Consider the following 20862-nt stretch of genomic DNA (forward strand, 5'->3'; position numbering starts at 1 on the left):
TTGCTCGTTAATGACATTTCAGTTCAAATGGGATTTGTTTTAGGGATTAAGTGAGGTAAATATTGTAAAATTCTTAATCAATAAAGCTGCCCCCGTTGATACAGTTAGTTAATACTGTTTTATGCATGACTTTGAGTGGTTTGTTGCTTTTATAAAACGGTGTCAGCAGTAATATGACAGAAATAGGCCTACAAATGTTCAACAATCATCTAGCCTGCATGTATTATTCATAATAACCGGAATAAACAGTTCTTCCGAGTAATTTTGTTCATTATCTAATTGCAGGCTGTTTACGGTTGCCATGCAACGTAGCATTTTTAATTTTTTTTCAACTCTACTAAACCTCTTTAACAACCAGTTATTATTATTGTTAAACACCAGCACAATAAATCCAAGCAGCATTCATTGAATGAGAAAAAAGTAAATATAATTAGTTAAATAAAACTAAAATAATTGCTTACAAATAATCTACTTAAATAAAATCAGACGTTTAAGGGGGTTAATTGACATACAGTCAAAAGTTTTTGAGCAGTAATATTTTTTTTTGTCTTTTCTTATTTGTACTAGTTATAAGAACTGCTTTTTATTTGAATATATTTTAAAATGTAATTTACTGTGCTTTCAAAGCTGAATTTTCAGCATCATTTTTCCAGTCTTTAGTGTCACTCTTCAGAAATTATTCTAATATGCTGATTTGCTGCTTAAGAAGCATTTATTATTATTATTATTATTATTAAAACAGCTGAGTAGATTTTTTTCAGGTTTCTTTGATGAATAGAAGAACAGCATTTACTGAAAGCATTTGTAACATCATAAATGTCATTAAATATAATAGTAATAAATATAATAATATAATAATAATAATGGCTTTTGAACAGCAAATTAGGATATTAGAATGATTTCTGAAGGATCATGTGACACTGAAGGCTGAAAATTGTAAAATATATTCAAATAGAAAGCAGTTATTTTAAATAGTAAAAAAAAAAATCACAATATTACTGCTTTTGCTGTATTTTGGATCAAATATTACAAGCTTGGTGAGCAGAAGAGACTTAAAAAAACATTAAAAATCTTTTGACTGGTAGTGTACACTGAAACACTAAACCTCTTTAACAACCAGTTATTATCATTGTTAAACACCAACACAATAAATCCAAGCAGCATTAATTGAATGAGAAAAAAGTAAATATAATTAGTTAAATAAAACTAAAATAATTGCTTACAAATAATCTAATTAAAATCAGACGTTTAAGGGGGTTAATTGACATACAGTCAAAAGTTTTTGAGCAGTAATATTTTTAATGTTTTTTTTAAAGTCTCTTCTTATTTGTACTAGCTATAACAACTGCTTTTTATTTGAATATTTTTTAAAATGTAATTTATTGTGCTTTCAAAGCTGAATTTTCAGCATCATTTTTCCAGTCTTCAGTGTCACTCTTCAGAAATTATTCTAATATGCTGATTTGCTGCTCAAAAACATTTATTATTATTAATATTTTATTATTAAAACAGCTGAGTAGAATTTTTTCAGGTTTCTTTGATGAATAGAAGAACAGCATTTATCTGAAAGCATTTGTAACATCATATATGTCATTAAATATAATAATAATAAATATAATAATATAATAATAAGAATGGTTTTTGAACAGCAAATTAACATATTAGAATGATTTCTGAAGGATCGTGTGACACTGAAGGCTGAAAATTTTAAAATATATTCAAATAGAAAGCAGTTATTTTAAATAGTAAAAAAAAATCACAATATTACTGCTTTTGATGTATTTTGGATCAAATATTACAAGCTTGGTGAGCAGAAGAGACTTAAAAAAACATAAAAAATCTTTTGACTGGTAGTGTACACTGAAACACTGAAAGAGAAAATAAATACATTTAAATAGTTAAATAAAACAAAAATAATTGCTTACAAATAATCAAAATAAAAGCAAAAGTTCAAGGAGGTTAACAGCATATAAATTTGAGAATTTGAGAGGCGTTTAAGTCATTTTGTCAGCTGATTTAATACAATTTTTAGATATTTTTAAATGTCACAAAACTTGGGGCAGAATGAACTAATCTATATTTGTGTAAATAAAACTTACCTATATTATTTTATTCATAAAAGCTCTTGATAACATGATATTCAAAAGCTGCTAGCCCATTATTTGGTTGTTTTTTGTCTGCACTGAATGTAAAATGCTGCAGTAAAAACTGTGAGATACTTTATTATATATAATAAAATTATATTACATTCCACAAACTCCAGCAAATCTTTTTTCTAGTGTAAGGTAATAGCGCTTTATTCGACCGATAGGTGTCAGTACGTACGCGTCTTTTTGTTAGTTGACGTCCATGAAGAAGATTGTGCGTCATGTGCTGAGGTGTTCAGCTTCCAGTGTTTTGTTTTCAACTACAATACATACTGCTCTAGATATATTACACATATTAACCAGCAGGGTAAGTGGTGAATTCATGAGACGCACTTTAGAAAAGTATGCTGTTAATTTCACGAAAAGTCAGCTCATATTATTCTGTGTTTTCAGGGAGATGCCTGTGTGCTTACTAGTAAGTGAAGATGATGCACATAAACCCATTCAGCTTCATCATCAACAATCCGTGATTCTTGGTCGAGGACCAGAAACTAAGATAAAAGACAAAAAGTGCTCAAGAGACCAAGGTAGAGATATTACTCCATATGGTCCAGTGAGAGATCCAGGCTTTAAGGAAGCTACAACTAATGTTTTTTTTTCTTTTTTTTCTTGCAGTTGAATTGAAAGCTGATTGCAACAGAGGATTTATCACTGTTAAACAGGTATGCTAGGAATATTTTAAAAAATATTATAACAGTCTGTAATCGATATAATATAAAAGAAAACAAACCTATAAAATAAAGTTTTTGAACAGTAAGATTTTTAACTTTTTTTTTAATAAAGTCTATTCTGCTCACCAAACCTGCATTTATTTGATCCAAAGTACAGCAAAAGCAGACAAATTTTGAAATATTTTTTACTATTTAAAATAGCTGTTTTCTATTTGAAAATATTTTAATATGTTATTAATTTCTGTGATTAAAGCTAAATTTTCAGCATCATAACGGCAGTCGTCAGTGTCAGTAATTATCAATATTTAAAACAGTTGAGTATGAAATAAAAAGCTTTTTTTTCTATTTCAAACTGTTCTTCTGAACTTTCTACTTATATAAAAAAAAATTCTACTCCGCTGTTTTCAACTTAATAATAATAGCAGCAAATCAGAATATTAGAATGATTTCTGAAGGATCATGTGACTGGAGTAATGACGCAAAAATTCAGATTTAAAATCACAGGAATAAATGACATTTTAAAATATATTAAAATAAAAAACTGTTATTTTAAATAGAAAAATATTTTAAAATTTTACTGTTTTTGCTGTACTTTGGATACAAAAAAATGCAGGCTTGATGAGCAGAAGAGACTTCTTTTAAAAAACATTAAAAATCTTACTGTTCAAAAACTTTAGACTGTAAGTGTAATAATACATATTTGAACCACTTGTTTATTTTTTACCAGCTGGGTGTGAATCCTACAAATGTGGACAATGTGGTTGTGGGCAAAGGCAATCAGGTAAAATGGCATCTTTTTGGCAACAGCTTTTTGACAGTATTTCATATACTTTATCTTAGTATTTATCATTGCTTTGAATAAAGAAAATGAATCATTTATGTATTATTTGGCATCTGACAAACTTAATATCCACAGATGTCCTGTTCTCTTGTAATTGAGGCTGTATTGCACAGGTTACTGGTCTTAACTTCCTACAAACCACATGTCGCCCACCTCTACAATCAGGTGACCATAAAGCCGGGCCAGAAACTTTACATGGTCAATCAGATGTATCCTTACACAGTGAAGTTCGTTGAGGACACGTCCACACCCAGATCTGCCACAGAGTTGAGCAAACCTTTAAAAAGAGCCCATCAGATGAGCTCTGAGGGGAACGGAGAGAAGATCAAGAGCCCTGCAAACAAAACATCAACATCACATACAGACCATCACAGAATGTCAGACGATTCACCTCCGCCAAAAAAGACACCGCCATCTGGATCTGATAAATCAGTACGTTTTATTTGGCTTTACAGATATAATAAAATTCAAATACGTGACCACAAAACCAGTCATAAGGGTCAATTTCTTAAAATTGAGATTTATACATAATCTGATCTGAGTAAAAAAAGCTTTCTATTGATGTATGGTTTGTTATTATGACAATATCTGGCTGAGATACAACTATATGAATACCCGGAATCTGATGGTGCAAAAAAATCGCCTTTAAAGTTGTCCAAATGAAATTCTTAGCAATGCATATTACTAATTACTAACTAATTTTGATATATTTACAGTAGAAAATTTACAAAGTATCTTCATGGAACATGATCTTTACTTAATATCCTAATGATTTATGGCCAAAAATGAGAAAAATCGATAATTTTGACCCATGCAATGTATTTTTGGCTATTGCTGCAAATATTCCCGTGCTACTTAAGACTGGCTTTGTGGTCCAGGGTCACATATGTGATAGTTTATTACATTGTAATACTATTTTTGCCTGTTTTTGAACGGGTTAAAGAAATGTCGAAGGTCTTTATTAAAGATTTTTTTAATTCTTTTACTACATTTTGAGTTTTAACTTTAGACTTAAACACTGAAAACATTCTTGTTTTCCAGGAATCTGCTGGCCATTGGAGCCAAGGGCTTAAAGTGTCAATGCAGGACCCTAAAATGCAGGTATAAGTTGTTCACTTCTATTCAGTCCTATGAATCAAAAACTGACAATAAAGACTTTTACATGGTTACAAAAGATTCCTGTTCCAAATGCTGCTGTTTTGAACTTTCTATTCATCAAAAGAGTCCTGAAAAACATCACTGATTCCTCAAAAATAGCACAGCTGTTTGCAACATTGATAAATGTTTCTTAATAATCAAATCAGCATATTAGAATAATTTTTGAAGGATCATATGACACTGAAGACTGGAGTAATGATGCTGAAAATTCAGCTTTGCATCACGGAAATAAATTGCATTAAAAATATATTAATTTTTGTCTTCAGGTGTACAAAGATGATAGGGTTGTGGTCATCAAGGACAAGTACCCAAAGGCGCGGTACCACTGGCTGGTGCTGCCGTGGGACTCGATCTCCAGTCTGAAGGCTCTTCGCTCGGAGCACATCGAGCTGCTCAAACACATGCAGCGTGTGGGAGATCAGATGGTGCAGCAGTGTCCTGATGCTCACAAACTGAGCTTTCGTCTGGGATATCACGCCATCCCCAGCATGAGGTACAGACGTCTGCATCCTGATTGGCTGCTGAAGTGTTATGTTATGAATTAAATGTTTAGGCTGTTTATTTCTTCTCAGTCACGTCCACCTGCACGTAATCAGCCAAGACTTTGACTCGCCATGTTTGAAGAACAAGAAACACTGGAATTCCTTCACTACTGACTACTTTGTGGAGTCTCAAGGTACATTACACACGAAAATACACTGTTATTTTAAATCAAAAATAAATGTCTTTGTAATCCTTTAATCAGAATTGAATAACTTGCTCCATCACATTGATGTAAATCATTAAAGGAATAGTTGAAAAATGAATTTTGTTGAAAATGTACACACACTCAGGCTATCAAAGATGTAGATGAGTGTTTCTTAAAGGAGTAGTTCACTTCCAGAACAAAAATGTACAGATAGTGTACTAAGAAGGTTGTTATCTAGTGAAATGGTTATTTTCTAAAAAGAAAAAAAAAAAAAAATTACAATTTATATACTTTTTAACCTCAAATGCTCATCTTGTCTAGCTCTGTGTGAACTGTTTTTTATCGATCATGACAGTTAGGGTACGTCTAAAAACTCCCGTCTCATTTTCTCCTCCAACTTCGAAATCGTCCTATATCGCTGTTTTACCTTTTTTGTTAAGGGTGTTTGATCTTCTTTGCATGTTCACTTTGTAAACACTGGTTTGGTACTTCTGCAGCGATGTAGGACAGTTTTGAAGTTGGAGGAGATTGGGAGTTTATAGACGTACCCTAACTGTCATGACCAGAAAAAAAGAGTTCACACATCGCTAGACGAGGCGAGTGTATGAGGTTAAAAAGTATATAAATTGTAACAAAAAAAACAAAAAACCAAAAAACAACTTTACTAGATAAGATCCTTCTTCCTCAACTGGGATCATTTAGAGCCCTTTGAAACTACATTTAAATTGCACTTTGGAAGTTCAGATTTGGGGGCACCATAGAAGTCTATTACATGGAGAGAATTTCCTCAAAAAACATAATTTCTTTACGACTGAAGAAAGAAAGATATGAACATCTTCGAAGACAAGGGGGTGAGTACATTATCTGTAAATGTTTGTTCTGGAAGTGAACTAATCCTTTAATCAGATTCAGTGAAATGTAGCATTACGTCATTTGTTAACCAATGGATCCTCTATAGTGAATGGGTGCCGTCAGAATGAAAGTTCAAACAGCTGATAATAAAATAATCCAGAAGTAATTCACACCACTCCAGTCCACCAGTTAACATCTTGTGAAGTGAAAAGCTGCATGTTTGAAAGAAACATATCCATAATTTGTGTGTTTTTAACTTTAAACCATTGCTTTTTGGCTAAAATTTGACGCTCTATCCATAATATTGCTTTCTCCAGTGAAAAAGTTGTCTGGTCTGAAGAGAGAAATATGCGCAGGTCAAGCACTGTTTATTAGTAAAAACAGTTTTAAGTGGTTGGATTTTCTATGATTGTGGGGTTGTAATTTAGCCAGAAGTTAAAATACCTTAATGATGGATTTGTTTCTTACAAACACGCAGCTTTTCACTTTACAAGATGTTAACTGATGGACTGAAGTTGTGGATTACTTGTGGATTATTGTGATGTTTTTATCAGCTGTTTGGACTCTCGTTTTGACGGCACCCATTCACTGCAGAGCATCTATTGGTGAGCAAGTGATGTAATGCTACATTTCTTTAAATCTGTTCTGATGAAGATACAAACTCATCTACATCTTTAATGGTCTGTGAGTGCATATATATATTCTGCAAATTTTCCTTTTTGGGTGATCTATCCTTTTAATAAATTATATAAAAAAAAGAAGCTCTACAAGCTGTTTAATAAAGCAGAGCATTCATGCTTATCTTTTCCACAGATGTCATTGCGATGCTGGAGCATGATGGGAAAGTGACGGTGAAAGAAGGCACTAGTGAATTACTGAAGCTGCCTCTGCGCTGTCACTTGTGTCGTAAAGAGCAGCCGACGATACCCAAACTAAAAGAGCATCTCAAAACTCATCTGCCTTCTTAGATATGCTACAGATCCTGTATGGGACAGTCATATATATTTTGTCTGTTAAAAGTCAATTTTGTAAACAGCCCATTGAATCCTTTAGTAAATTGGATTTGTTCTGGATATCTCGATATATTGTTTTCATTAATTCATTCAGTCCTCATTCACTTCCATTACGAACATCGCTAAAGTAATGAATCAATAACAGTTTGCACATCTCTTTGGTTTTATTGAACGTGAGTGTTTAAAGATGGTAGTTAAAAGTAAATTGTTTTCCTTTCACACACACACACACACACACACACACAACATTCACACAAATGCACTTGATTGAAGCTAAAATGTAATTTCAGCACTAAATGAAATTGCACAAATAACACTTTTCAGACAGTTTGTTGATTGCTGGAATAAACAGGCCATCACAGTCTCGTTCTCCTCAAACGAACAGATTGCAATTCCATTTAGCATGGTTTGTGATGTTGTATAAATTACACACTTCAGCGTATTGGCACGAGGGAAATGACAATCACTATGCTGTTCATTTAGATGTTGAGAGCAAAATGTATACTGCTGCACAAAATATATGCAGGAACTACTCTAGAATAATAAAATAAGACACTCAAAGAATAACCTGAATCTGAAACATTGATAAAGGGCTCCAATAATATTGCTTACATAAAAAAAATTAAAAAAAACAACGACAGTTTAAGTCTCTGCAGACAGGAGTGTATTTCACATCTGTTATGAAAGAAAATATTTCAAAAACATAAAAAAAAATACAAAAGCATGTTTAAAAAAAAAAGTTTGACAACTAAAACAGGATTTTATGACAATGCTTTTTAAACCAAAATATATAAAATACTAAGGCAACTATTGCTAGTCTGTAACTACTCTATAAAATTTACTATACTAATAAAACAAAAATCCAGAGTTGGAAAAAAAAAAAGATATTTATTGCTCCTACGTTTTTATTTTAAATAACTTGTACATATTCAATCTCTCAACTCTTTTTGTTTGTAGAAAATCCTACAAGCGTTTAGATAAAAATTTAGGAGCAAATATATTAGCACTGCAGATACCTACGTCCAGCTTGTTGTGTTTTTTTTTTTTTTTGTCTTGTGCATGTACTCAGCTCACTGTCCTAGAGCGTTTCTATTGTCAGATGCCCTGTAGTCATGATGACAGATGTGTCACATTAGAATCCCTGAAGAGAAGTTTTTGTGCATCTCGAAAGCACTTTTTTGGAGTGTAAGGTGATGTAAAATGACGTCGGTCTTCATCAAGCGAGCGTACCTCCAGTCTGAAATATAATACATGATACGAGTAAATAAATAAACCAACGTATATTTAACCTTGTGTTAGTTTTGCTAGAATTTCCAAGTTGGAACTTTTTGGAACTTTCAAAAATGAAAATTCTGTTATCATTCATACATCATGTATGAGTTTCTTTCTTCTGAAGAAGATACTTTAAAGAATGTTGGTGACTAAACAATTGACGGTAGCCATTGACTTCCATAGTGTGGGGGGAAAAAATACTATGCAAGTCAATGGCTACCGGCAACTGTTTGGTTATTCACATTTGTCAAAATATCTTCTTTTGTGCTTAACAGAAGAAAGACAACATGAGGGTGAGTAAATGTTGACAATTTTCATTTTTAGGTGAACTATTCCTTTAAGGTTGGCTTTTTAATAAGAAACCTGATCAGCTGAAAATAAAACAATAATTGTCCTTTTAAACTCACCATAGATTTCATTTCCCCACTCTCTCCTTCTGATTTGTTGTACCGCTCTGTCGCTCTCCGGGTGTTTTCTACAAACTCCTACATGGATGGTCGTATGGAGACATCAAAAACATTTTTAATTTGCCGTACAACAACACAAGGCTCTCATAAATGACTTTTTCGTTGACCCTGAGGTCAAAGAAAATGAATGGGAAACTTTCTCACCATAAGGGCCTTGTCCATGTAGTACTCTTTGCCCGGGCTGCCATCGTTGTACTTGGTGTCGATGGCAAAGCAGAGGAAGAGAACGTCTACTACGATCTCAAAGATGGAGAGGAAGCAGTGCGCCACCAGGAAGGCGAAGACGCACACGATGATGAGCGGCAGCACCCAGACGGTGTATTCACGCTGATAGTTCAGCGAAAGCACACCCGCAAACGCCGTACATGACACGATCAACACCTGCAGCGACAACAAACAGCTTTTAGGCAGTCTGGAATCACAATTTTAGTTCATTTTAATATCATTATTATATCATTATACTACTTTTAATATTGTGAATTAGATTTTAATTTTCTTTCATTTGAGTAGTGTTTTGTGTGTCATTTTATTTTTACTTTTTTAAAATGTCTATATAGCTTTAATTTCAGTTAATACTTATTTTATTTCAAATATATATATGAACATATATTTTTTGGTTTTAGTTAACAATAGTAACCATGCTTAGGGTTCTTTTGCACATAAATTGTCCAATGTTTGTGTTAAATTAAAAATTAAAAATATAAAAAATAATTTTTGTTAACTGAAATTAAGTGTAATGTAAGAATTAGATTCCATTAATATATATATATATATATATATATATATATATATATATATATATATATATATATATATAGTTAATTAACAATAATAACCATGCTTAGGGTTCTTTAGCACATAAACTGTCCCATGTATGTATATTTATATTTATATATATATATATATATTTATGTGTATGTATCTATATATATATATAGATATATAGATACATACACATAAATATATATATATATAAATATAAATATACATACATGGGACAGTTTATGTGCTAAAGAACCCTAAGCATGGTTATTATTGTTAATTAACTATATATATATATATATATATATATATATATATATATATATATATATAAATTAGTTTTTTTTTTAAATAACAATAACCATGCTTAGGGTTCTTTAGCACATAAATTGTCCCATGTTTGTGCTACAGATATGAATGATACCTCAGATTAAAACAATGAAAAATAATGTGGTAAAATGAAATTAAAATTTCCAAAACAAAAAGAAAAAAATATATTAAAGCTATACATAAGTATATATAAAAAAAAAAAAAAAATATATATATATATATATATATATATATATATATATATATATACTAATAAATATGAAAAAGAACATAATATTACTAAAACAAACTAAAATTAGAATGAAAATTAAAAAATAAAATATTAAATAAAAATGTTAATAAATACTATAAATAAGTATATAAATATTCAAGTAAAGTAACAAATAAGTAACAATGAATATGCAGTACAAAGGGAAGTTGCGAATCTGTGAATAAATACCTTTCCTAAAAACAGGACAAAGTCCCCGACACTGTTGATAGCTGCCACACGGAGAGCGTTTTCGGCGAGGATGAAGAAAGCGTCTCGTGCAGACGTGCAAAAGTTGGTGCTGTTGATGGCCGTTGCTATATATGCATTCTGAAGAAAAGACAAAATGATTAATGCATCAAATTGAAATAAACAAATTCATCTTTCTGCTACATATATTTGACTCACCATGTTTAGGTAAGCAAGGCACTTTTCTAGACACCACAGACAGCAGATGCACGCCTTCAGCATACAGCGCGCACAGGCGTTCTCCTACAGCAACAACATAGGGTTTTACTGATCAACGATGCATTCAATTAATCAAAAGTAAACGTAAAGACATTAATGTTACAAAAGAGTTCTGACAGTGACTGACTTTTCCTTTGAGCTGACTGTGGATGTAGGTGAGGATGAGTCGGGGAATCTCCACTAGAGTGATGATGAAGGCTCCTTTCACCACAGTGCCCAGATGATAGCGCATCAGACGCAGCATAGACGACACGATGGGCGTGAAGGGCATCTGAGACTTATCTCTACAGTGAGACAAAGAAACAGTGGAAATCACAAATGTTGTTCTTCGTAGACAGATGGATGGAAGCAACTTTTTTCTGTGCGAATGACCTTTGACCTCTGACCTGGTGAAGTAGTATGTGACGACAGCTCCGGCTACGGTCATCTGCTGACAGGCGAGGATGAACTCACTGATCCAGATGAGGCCGACGGCGTGGTACCACACCATGTACTGCAGCGACCCGTCCATACGAAACTCCACCAGACCCGTCTGGTTATTCAGCACTGGACTTCCTGTGGGGAGAAAATTATATCTGAAACGCTGTGCCTAGTGAAACACTGAAATATAATACTAAAACCATCTGATTAAGGCTGGGAAATATATTGAGTGTTCATGATAAATTTATGATAATATTCCTTCTGACACAAAAAAAAAAGCAATTTGTTTTACACAATAGTAAATAACAAATCTATACATAATAAATATATTTTATATCTACGTTTTTTTAAAAGAAAACATACTATATTAATTATACATACATAAACATTGTATAATACATGTATGTATGTATGTAATAAAATATAATAAACATATTTTATAATAAATCTTTACTTTTTTGTAAATAAAATATACATATGATAATAAATATATAACTTTTATATATTAAATTATATATTATAATTTAATATATAAAATTGTCTTATAAAATTGTCTTATATATATTATATATATAAATATATATTGTCTTATTGTTACTGTATTCTCTCCACAAATATATATATTCAAATAAATGAATGTTTGTGTGTATATGTATATATTAATTTTTTTTGTAATATATAAAATATAATAATACAAAATTGTATTAAATATTACAAATATTATAATATAAATACTATAAAAAAAACATTAAAAATATTAAATAAAGAAAACGCACACATATACATATTCATATATATTCATATATATATATATATATATATATATATATATATATATATATATATATATATATATATATATATATATATATATATATAAACATGAAATTATTAAATAAAATGTATATTAAATAAAACGCAAATAATATATAGCATTTATATATAATTTCATACATTTTTAATTAATAATATTAATATATTAAAATGAATAATAAACTTTTGTGTGTGTGTGTATATATATATATATATATATATATATACACACACACACATATATACATAAATACGTAATTAAATAAAATTATTACATAAAAATTACATTAAATAAAATGTAAATTTAATTTAATTTATTTGTAATTAATAATATTAATATATTAAAATAATACATGTATTATGTCTACATTTACTATAACATCAGCACATTAAAATTATTATATATTTCATATATGTAGCAATATTTATGTATATGTGTGTGTATAATATATAGATAGATAGATATAGATATATAATATAAAATTTTACTTTATTGGAGCAAATACATAAGAACTGAGCCCTGAGACTGAGAACCTGAAATGCCGCCCACCCCAGACCTTTATTTGTTTGCTCTGACAGACCTGCGGTTCCGAGCAAGAGGAGCACAGTGATCCAGTAAACCCAGAAGAGCATGAGCGTGAGGAAGGTCCAGAAGGGCTGCAGGGCCAGCAGAGGCAGATAGGTGAACACTTTACCGGCCACGTGAAAGAGAGCGATGGTGAGCGCCACACGCTTCCTCATGAAGAACATCAGCAGCAACAGAATCACCTGAGGCGGACCGTTATTCAATATTACATATTTGCATATTAAAAATTCTTGCCATTTGGCAGTTTTTATAATAGTATGTGACTCTAAACGTACAGTGAAGACAGTGGCAGCGATGGCGTAGATGAGCAGGGCTTTCTGGTTGTCTTTGGCCACCTCCAGTTCCACAGCCGGTAGAGTGGCGTTCACAGATTTTGACTGATCCACATAGAGCCACCACAAGATCCCCGTCCCACCTGCCACAAACAAAACGCTTTATGACTTTCAGCTAGTGAGTGCTTGTCCTTTCAGTTATTTCTATGTAATACTAAAGTCTCACCAATCGACCCGACCACCACAACAGCTGTAAGAATCCAGACCAGAAGCACAGAGATGTAGCGGATCACAACCATCAGGATCAGAGACAGAACTGCAGCACAAAGAAAAGACAAAACGGTGCTTTAAACCTCGCTCTACTGACCACTGGCATTCACGTTATTACAGTTAACTAAAATGAAAATAAAACCATTAAAAGAAAAACAGTATTTTAACTGAAATAAAACTCAAACTTATTAATAAAAACTATAAAAATTATATTAATAAATTATTAATAAAAACTATATTAAATAAAAAGACATTTAATAAAAATCAAAACAAATACAATTATGAAAACACAACAAAAAAGAAAGTTGTTTAATGTGAAGAAAGTTTCAAATAAAGTCTAAAGTTTGATAACTCGAAATTAAATAAATAAATTAAAGCTACATAGTAGTGTTTAATAATAAAAACTAATAAAATTGACGAAAACAAATAAAAAACTAATGACTAAAATTAACTAAAATTAAAATGAAAAATAAAAATCAAACTTTAGCTAGTAATTAATAAAAACTTTACAGACATTTAATAAAAACAAAAACTAATAAAATTATGAAAACAACAAAAAGAAAGTTGTTTAATGTGAAAAATATAAAGTTTGATAACTAAAAATGAAACAAATGTATAAAAAAAACCCTACATAGTAATGCATAACAAAAACTTATAAAATAGAGAAAAATGTAAAACAAAATGCTGAAAAAAAAAAAAAAAAAAAAAAAAAAAATGTGAACAAAAGTAAAATGAACAGGAAGTAAAATAAAACTTATTTAAGCTAGTTTCCAAAGAAACATTTCTCATTTTAATTTAGGTTAAATTAATGTATTAAAATAACTAATAATTACATTAAAAATAATAAAAACTATATAGTCATGTTTAATAAAAAGCAAAAAATAATAAAAATGAGAAAAACACAACAGAAAAAAACTCCACTACAATTAACTCAAATTAAAATAAAATAAAGTTACATTTAAACTTATTTCAGCCAGTTGCCAAAGAAACATTTCATATTTTAATTTAGGTTAAATTAATGTATTAAAATAACTAAAAATTACATTAACAATTAATAAAAACTATATAGTCATGTTTAATAAACAGTAAAAACTAATAAAAATGAGAAAAACACAACATTAAAGAAAATACTAAAATTAACTCAAATTAAGTTAAATTAACTCAAATTTAACTAGTGGCCCAGGAAACATTGGTGAAATTTTAATTTAGTTTAACTTGATGTACTAAAACAAATAAAACTTAAATATATTTTTTTATAAAATACATATTTAATAAAAATTAAAATTTATAAATAAAACACAAAAAAATTACTAATACATTAAAATTAACTTTAAAAAGTATATAAATAAAAAATAAATAGCACTGAAATAGCACTGATGCAAATCAGGTTTTATGTTTAATCAGTGCTATTTTAGTATCACTGAGATACTTTTAAAGTTTGTATGAGTTTTTATTTATATATTTTCCATTTTCATTTTAATGTAATTTTTTTGTTTTGTTTTATTTATTAGTTTCTGTTTCCTTATGAAGCTAAGACTTAAGGATGTTAATGAAAGTTAAAAGTATTGTCATTTGTATTAATGTCGGTTTCATGAGAAAAGTCCCATGTAATGAGCTGACCGAGAGCGAGCAGACACAGGCCCATGATGATCTCTTTGGAAGTCATCACTCCAGCGATGACCCGGTGCACCACACTGTTGTCACTGACGAAAGTGATGAAGGCCTCGGCAAACTTGGCATAACAGGAAATGTCCACAGGCATACAGCGGTGAAACACTGGTATAGATGCACTGCATGAAGAAATGACAAAATACTTTTGAACAAATAAATGCAGCCTTGGTGCAAATAAGAGACTTTCAATAAAACACTTAAAAAACTCTTTAAAGAGACTAAGTTTCTACCTTGGATGGACAGGAAGTTTAGGACATTTTGTCTCTCTGTTAGGATTAGATGAATACGTGTCCGGTTGTACATCATAAGAGCATAACTGAGATCCTAAGACAACAATACAGAAAAACAAAACAACATTAGGCATAAATCACATTTCATGACACATCAGTATAAGACAGCACTGAGCTCACCGTTCACCGTTGAGAACGTTGTGAGATCCTCATAAGTCTTCAACTCTGCATCTGGACACTTCGAGACGCACAAAGCCACAGATTTAATCTTCCTTCCTAATATGTCGATGTTACAGGGGTCCAGGAAAAACACATACCTGTGACAAAACCATGGAACAAACAGTCATTCACCATCTGTACACTCACTGAATTAATGTAAAGATTTACAGAGGAAGCGGCTTTGTTTCACAGACTTTCTGGAGGTGTGGTTGAGGCCGCTGAGCTCTATTCCTGGGATCTTGGCATTCTTCTGACCGCAGATGTTCCCGTAGCTGTCGTACCCTGATATGAGTCTGGAGGCGGCCCCTGTCGCTATGGCGAAGCCACAGATGCAGAGCTGCCATAGAAACACATGATGATTAGGACACGGGACAGAAGCAAAAGCAGAAATTAAACGTGTTATAAATGGACATTATTCGCCCTGTGCATTATTTTAGAGGTTTATCGGCACCGACAGTTGATTGGCAGAACTATCGGTTATCGGCAAAAATCCATGCCGATATTTTTTTTTCGGGTTGGGTCTGTTGCTGGAGCGGCTGAGAAGGTCGTCATTATTCAGCAAAGTCCCTATAGTCTTTGTTAAACAGCAAGAGAGCTGCCTCTAGTGGCGGAAATCACTGACAGCACGTGCCGTTTGTTTAGACACGTGACACTGTGCCCTGCACAGAGCGGGACACTTCTAAAGCGGATTTAAAACATCGACAACGAAACGTTGTGTACAGTATACTGTAGTGCATATTTTCATATCATTACTAAGCGATGAATTTGTTGACTAGATGCTGCATTAGTGGAGAAAGGACAGCAGTATACTTTCGCCCGTTTAGTAATCAAATAAAGTCTTGTAGACCGCCGCTTGAATTGCACGCGACGCGTCCAGTGCGTGTGATTACTGCAAATTTTCCCGTTGTGTGACGAACATATTTTTATATTTTGATTAGATAACCACAAATGTTCTAAAATAGAAGCAGTTAAATTGTGAAAGTACACAATATCCATATGTATGCAATTTTAATACTGTGGCCTTTGTGTAGATATTTAAAGATGGCCATCTTTAGCTTGATTGTTTATGCAATGGTAGCACTTTACAATACGAGTTCATTTGTAACTTTAAGACTGATAAAAGCTGTAGAATAGAAATATTGTTGCTTGTTAGAGTGTGTTCATTTCAGCATTTAATGATATATTTAAAAGAGTTTTGTTGCTTTTGTTAACATTAATGAACAGTGAACTAACTGTAATGATCAATATATAATTAATATTAATATTTTGATTCATTTACAAATTATGGTTCAGTAGGCTACTTTTTTTTTTTTAAATAGTAGAGCACTAGTTATTTTCCGTTCAGTATCCATTTTAAAAAAATATCGGTCGATTGATCGGTATCAGCCAGTGTGGTCCAACCAGTTATCGGTATCGGTAAAATCCAATATCGGTCGACCTCTACATTATTTACCTATAGGATGGAATTTTTATCATATAAAAAAATCATTAAATATCATATATATTTGACTTTTTTTAAATCATAAAAAAATCATAAACAATATTAAAAAAACCTATAAAAACAGACAGCATGCTGTTCATTTAATTCAAGTACAATTAATTAAATAAATTTAATTTAAACAGTTGTTGACTATTATCTATAAAATCAAAATAACATCAAACGATAAAATAATAGTGTTTAAAATAATAGAATTAATACATTTTGTTCAGATTTGTCAGGTTTATTTCTTTATATTCATTTCACATGTCTTTTTTCCTACCATGCCGACATTGAAGAGGATGAACAAGAGCAGCCATGGTATATCTGTGCACTTCCTCTGCTCTAAGGGTTTCCACTCGCGGGTTTTCTGTAGAGAGGAAGTTGGCATAGTTTACATGACACATACAAATTGTTTTACAGGAGAAGTCCACTTCCAAAACAAAGATTTACATATAATGTACTCACCCCCTTGTCATCCAAGATGTTCATGTCTTTCTTTCTTCAGTCGTAAAGAAATTGTGTTTTTTGAGGAAAACATTTCAGCATTTTTCTCCATATAATGGACTGATATGGTGCCCCGAGTTTGAACTTCCAAAATGCAGTTTAAATGCGGCTTCAAATGCAGTTGTAAACGATCCCAGCCGAGGAACCCGTCCGTCTTGTTTTACTCTGCCTAAACTGTTTTTGTTCCGGTTCATGACAGTCAGGGTATGTCGAAAAACTCCCATCTCATGTTCTCCCTCAACTTCAAAATCATCTTATATCGCTGTTTTACCTTTTTTGTTAAGGGTGTTTGATCTTCTTTGCATGTTCACTTTGCAAAGACTGGGTCGGTACTTCTGCAGCGATGTAGGATGATTTTGAAATGATTTTTGAAGTTGAGGGAGAAAATACGATCAGAGTTTTTCGACATACCCTAACTGTCTTGAGTCAGAATACACAGAGTTCAGGGAGAGTAAGACAAGACGAGCGTTTGAGATTAAAAAGTATTTAAATTGTATTTTTTTTTTATGAAAATCATTTTGATCGTTTCGCTAGATAAGACCCTTCTTTCTCAGCTGGGATCATTTACAACCGCATTTAAACTGGGTTTTGGAAGTTCAAAATCGGGGCACCAAATCAGTCCTTTTTGTGGAGAAAAATCTTGAAATGTTTTCCTCAAAAAACACAGTTTCTTTACGACTGAAGAAAGAAAAACATGAACATCTTGGATGACAAGGGGGTGAGTACATTACCTGTAAATTGTTGTTCTGTAAGTGGACTTCTCCTTTAACATATATATATATACATATATATACATATATATATATATATATATATATATAAACAATAGCTTAATAAATAAATACATGCATAAATAAATAATATTTTTGTGGATTAAGTAATATTTTTTTAATTACTGTATAGTTATTACACAAGCAGATGACTCCTTTAAATTAATTTATCACACCACTTGAATAGTTAAGTAAACAAATAGCAGAAATTAAAGTATGTAATTAAAATAATGGAAACCTAAGAGACATTGTGACCAGCATACTATTATATTATCATTTAGCATTTTCATTTAAAATTTCTGTTTCAATTTTAAATTTTAATAATTTTGTTATGTGCTTTTTTGTTTTGTTTTTATTTTATTTTTACAATATTTTTATTCTAACCTGTTTAGTATTCAAAGTTACTTTATTTCAGTTAGTTCAGTTAGTAGATAATATTTTAAAGTATCGTTTAAATTTATATACACTACAAGTCAAAAGTTTTTGAACAGTAAGATTTGTAATGTTTTTGAAAGAATTCTTTTCTGCTCACAAAGCCTGCATTTATTTGATCCAAAATACAGAAAAAAACAGTTAAAATTAAATTAAATTTTAAATAATAGTTTTTTATTTGAATCTATTGTAAAATGTAATTGATTCCTGTGATCAAATCTAAATTTTCAGCATCATTACTCCAGTCTTTACTGTCACATGATCCTTTAGAAATCATTCTAATGTGCTGATTTGCTGTTCAAGAAACATTTATTATTATCATTATTATTATCATCAACATTTAGCAGTTGAGTACATTTTTTTTCAGGATTCTCTGATGAATAGAAAAGATCTAAAGATCAGCATTTATCTGAAATAAAAAGCTTTAGGAGCTTGGAGTTTAGGAGCTTATTTATTGTTCGTTTGTGAAGTTTTCCATCTAATATTTATATTTTTCAGCTCCATTTCAATTCACGAATACGATGTTAATAGTTTTAGTTAACAGTAACAATCAGTCGCAGTTTCCAAAACTATAAGCTTCTCTTTTTATGCAAAAATCTTATTCTTTGGAAAAGTTCAACTGCAAAAAACACGAATAAAACACAATGAAAGCACCGCAGTAAATGAATGGGGCTGTCTGAACACACCTGACTTGCTCAACCCGGAAATGAGCTTTACACTGTTGACAAACAAAGCCCTGCATTGCTTTATCGTTATTCTGATGTGATGAAGGTGATTGGCTTAATACCTCCCTGCTTGAAGTACACAGACCTTCCGTTTTATTAATTTACAAAACCCTTGCTTGCTTATGCGTGACTGTACTATGAGTGTTTGCTCTTATGCTTACGTTCATAACTTCATGCAAAGCATGCAGCCGATCAAGTTAAAAAGTTTCCAGATGTGAATCAGCATGCATTTACACGATGTTGTGTTTAATGATGCCTTACCTGTGTGCTACCGCAGCATCCCATAATTCCTGAGTTGGCGAGAATCACAAACACACAAGAAACAGTGCAAAATCAGGGAGTTGGCAGCCTGCGATCAGCGTGTCCTGCAGCAATTTCGGAAGAATGGAGTGTAAAAGTTGCACATTGGTAATAAATACGTACAAACGCCCTTAGAAACAAAGACACGTCCGCTATAGCAATCACGCAAGAATATAAAACACACGAGCCGCCGCTATTAGTAAAAGGATTAGGGTCTGTTTTTTCAGGATCTGACGTGCTGTAATTCTCCCTGGCGAATTCCGTGACAAGGTGAAGGCGGAGCTGTCCTGTCCTCCTCCTCCTCCTCCTCCTCCTTGTCTTCTGTCACACTGGAAAACATTGAACTGAGATCAAATATTTCACACTCCGGTTCGCATAGTGTGACATTTTTGCAAACTACTGGAGTCTGACTGTTCATACTCGAAGACAAATTAATATTATGACAAGTTTCAAGTTTCACGTTTTTGTCATTGAACGAATCTTGAACAGATTCTTTTGTAATGAGTCGGTTAAAATGATTCATGGAATTTGCGAATCACTCGACGGTCTGCAAGGAATTGATCTTAACACATTAATCTTATTTTTTTCAGTATTCAGTTGTTTAGGTGAAAAACTGCAATACTGGACACAATGTTGTTAACGTGATTGGGGATCACATTAACAACATTTATAATATATTATATAAATAATACTGGAAACGGTATTTCTAATTATGCTGCTGACAAAAATACTACAGTGACCGAAATCAAAAACAGTGATAACTGTTAAACTGATAAAACGCTGTGGATACTGCGAAAACGTACCTGGAAAGAATCGGTGAATCAGGTCGTTGAAGGTTCGTTTAAAACCAACCGTTCGAACGAACCGATTCGCTACAATGATTCGAAATATTAAGCTCGTTTACTGTGACTTTAGCACCATCTAGCGAGAATAAATAGTAGTGCACGCGACCATTTTATGGCTTCATTGTGGAGTTACAGTTGATATGCTTTGGACGCAGGGAAAATCGTTAAAATGGTAAAACCGTAAGACTGTTGTGATGTTTACGGCTATAGATCGTTCGGATCGTTTTTTCCAATTCGTGATAAGAATCCAAACAACTTCGTAACACAAACCAGCTATCAAACAGACGGGTAAGGATAAAATGTCAAGCCATCTGACAAAGTGGAGATGCCGGGGATTGAACCCGGGGCCTCATACATGCAAAGCATGCGCTCTACCACTGAGCTACATCCCCGCTGGTGCCTCCGGTTG

The 20862-nt window shown here is 32.0% G+C and overlaps 2 protein-coding genes and 1 non-coding gene across 5 annotated transcripts; 1 reads left to right on the plus strand and 2 right to left on the minus strand.

Moving 5' to 3' along the window:
* Positions 1-2336: 2336 nt before the first annotated feature.
* Positions 2337-7430, plus strand: aptx (aprataxin). Of its 3 annotated transcripts, none has more exons than XM_051136003.1 (9): positions 2337-2454; positions 2541-2674; positions 2763-2809; positions 3546-3599; positions 3759-4091; positions 4701-4760; positions 5084-5310; positions 5390-5493; positions 7171-7430. In XM_051136003.1, the coding sequence occupies exons 2-9, from the start codon at positions 2545-2547 to the stop codon at positions 7323-7325; spliced, it is 1110 nt and encodes a 369-aa protein (XP_050991960.1). In that variant the 5' UTR covers positions 2337-2454; positions 2541-2544; the 3' UTR covers positions 7326-7430. The 3 variants fall into 3 exon arrangements, with proteins under 3 accessions (XP_050991960.1, XP_050992734.1, XP_050993526.1); XM_051136777.1 differs by having other exon boundaries at positions 3825-4091; XM_051137569.1 differs by lacking the exons at positions 2337-2454; positions 2541-2674 and having other exon boundaries at positions 3773-4091.
* A 967-nt stretch (positions 7431-8397) lies between these two features.
* slc44a1a (solute carrier family 44 member 1a) lies at positions 8398-19888 on the minus strand. Its single transcript, XM_051134778.1, has 16 exons — positions 19570-19888; positions 17158-17244; positions 15592-15734; positions 15359-15495; positions 15179-15272; positions 14898-15067; positions 13234-13323; positions 13011-13150; positions 12731-12917; positions 11303-11471; positions 11044-11200; positions 10857-10940; positions 10641-10778; positions 9254-9490; positions 9050-9127; positions 8398-8607 (listed from the first exon to the last, which is right to left on the minus strand). Exons 1-16 carry the CDS (start codon positions 19591-19593, stop codon positions 8587-8589), a joined length of 1956 nt encoding a protein of 651 aa, XP_050990735.1. The 5' UTR covers positions 19594-19888; the 3' UTR covers positions 8398-8586.
* An 885-nt stretch (positions 19889-20773) lies between these two features.
* On the minus strand, positions 20774-20845 carry trnaa-ugc (transfer RNA alanine (anticodon UGC)). The gene has a single exon. It is a non-coding gene; the product is annotated as a tRNA-Ala (tRNA).
* Between the last annotated feature and the right edge of the window lie 17 nt (positions 20846-20862).

The sequence above is a fragment of the Labeo rohita genome, chromosome 1, assembly GCF_022985175.1.
Source record: "Labeo rohita strain BAU-BD-2019 chromosome 1, IGBB_LRoh.1.0, whole genome shotgun sequence".
Lineage (NCBI taxonomy): Eukaryota > Metazoa > Chordata > Actinopteri > Cypriniformes > Cyprinidae > Labeo > Labeo rohita.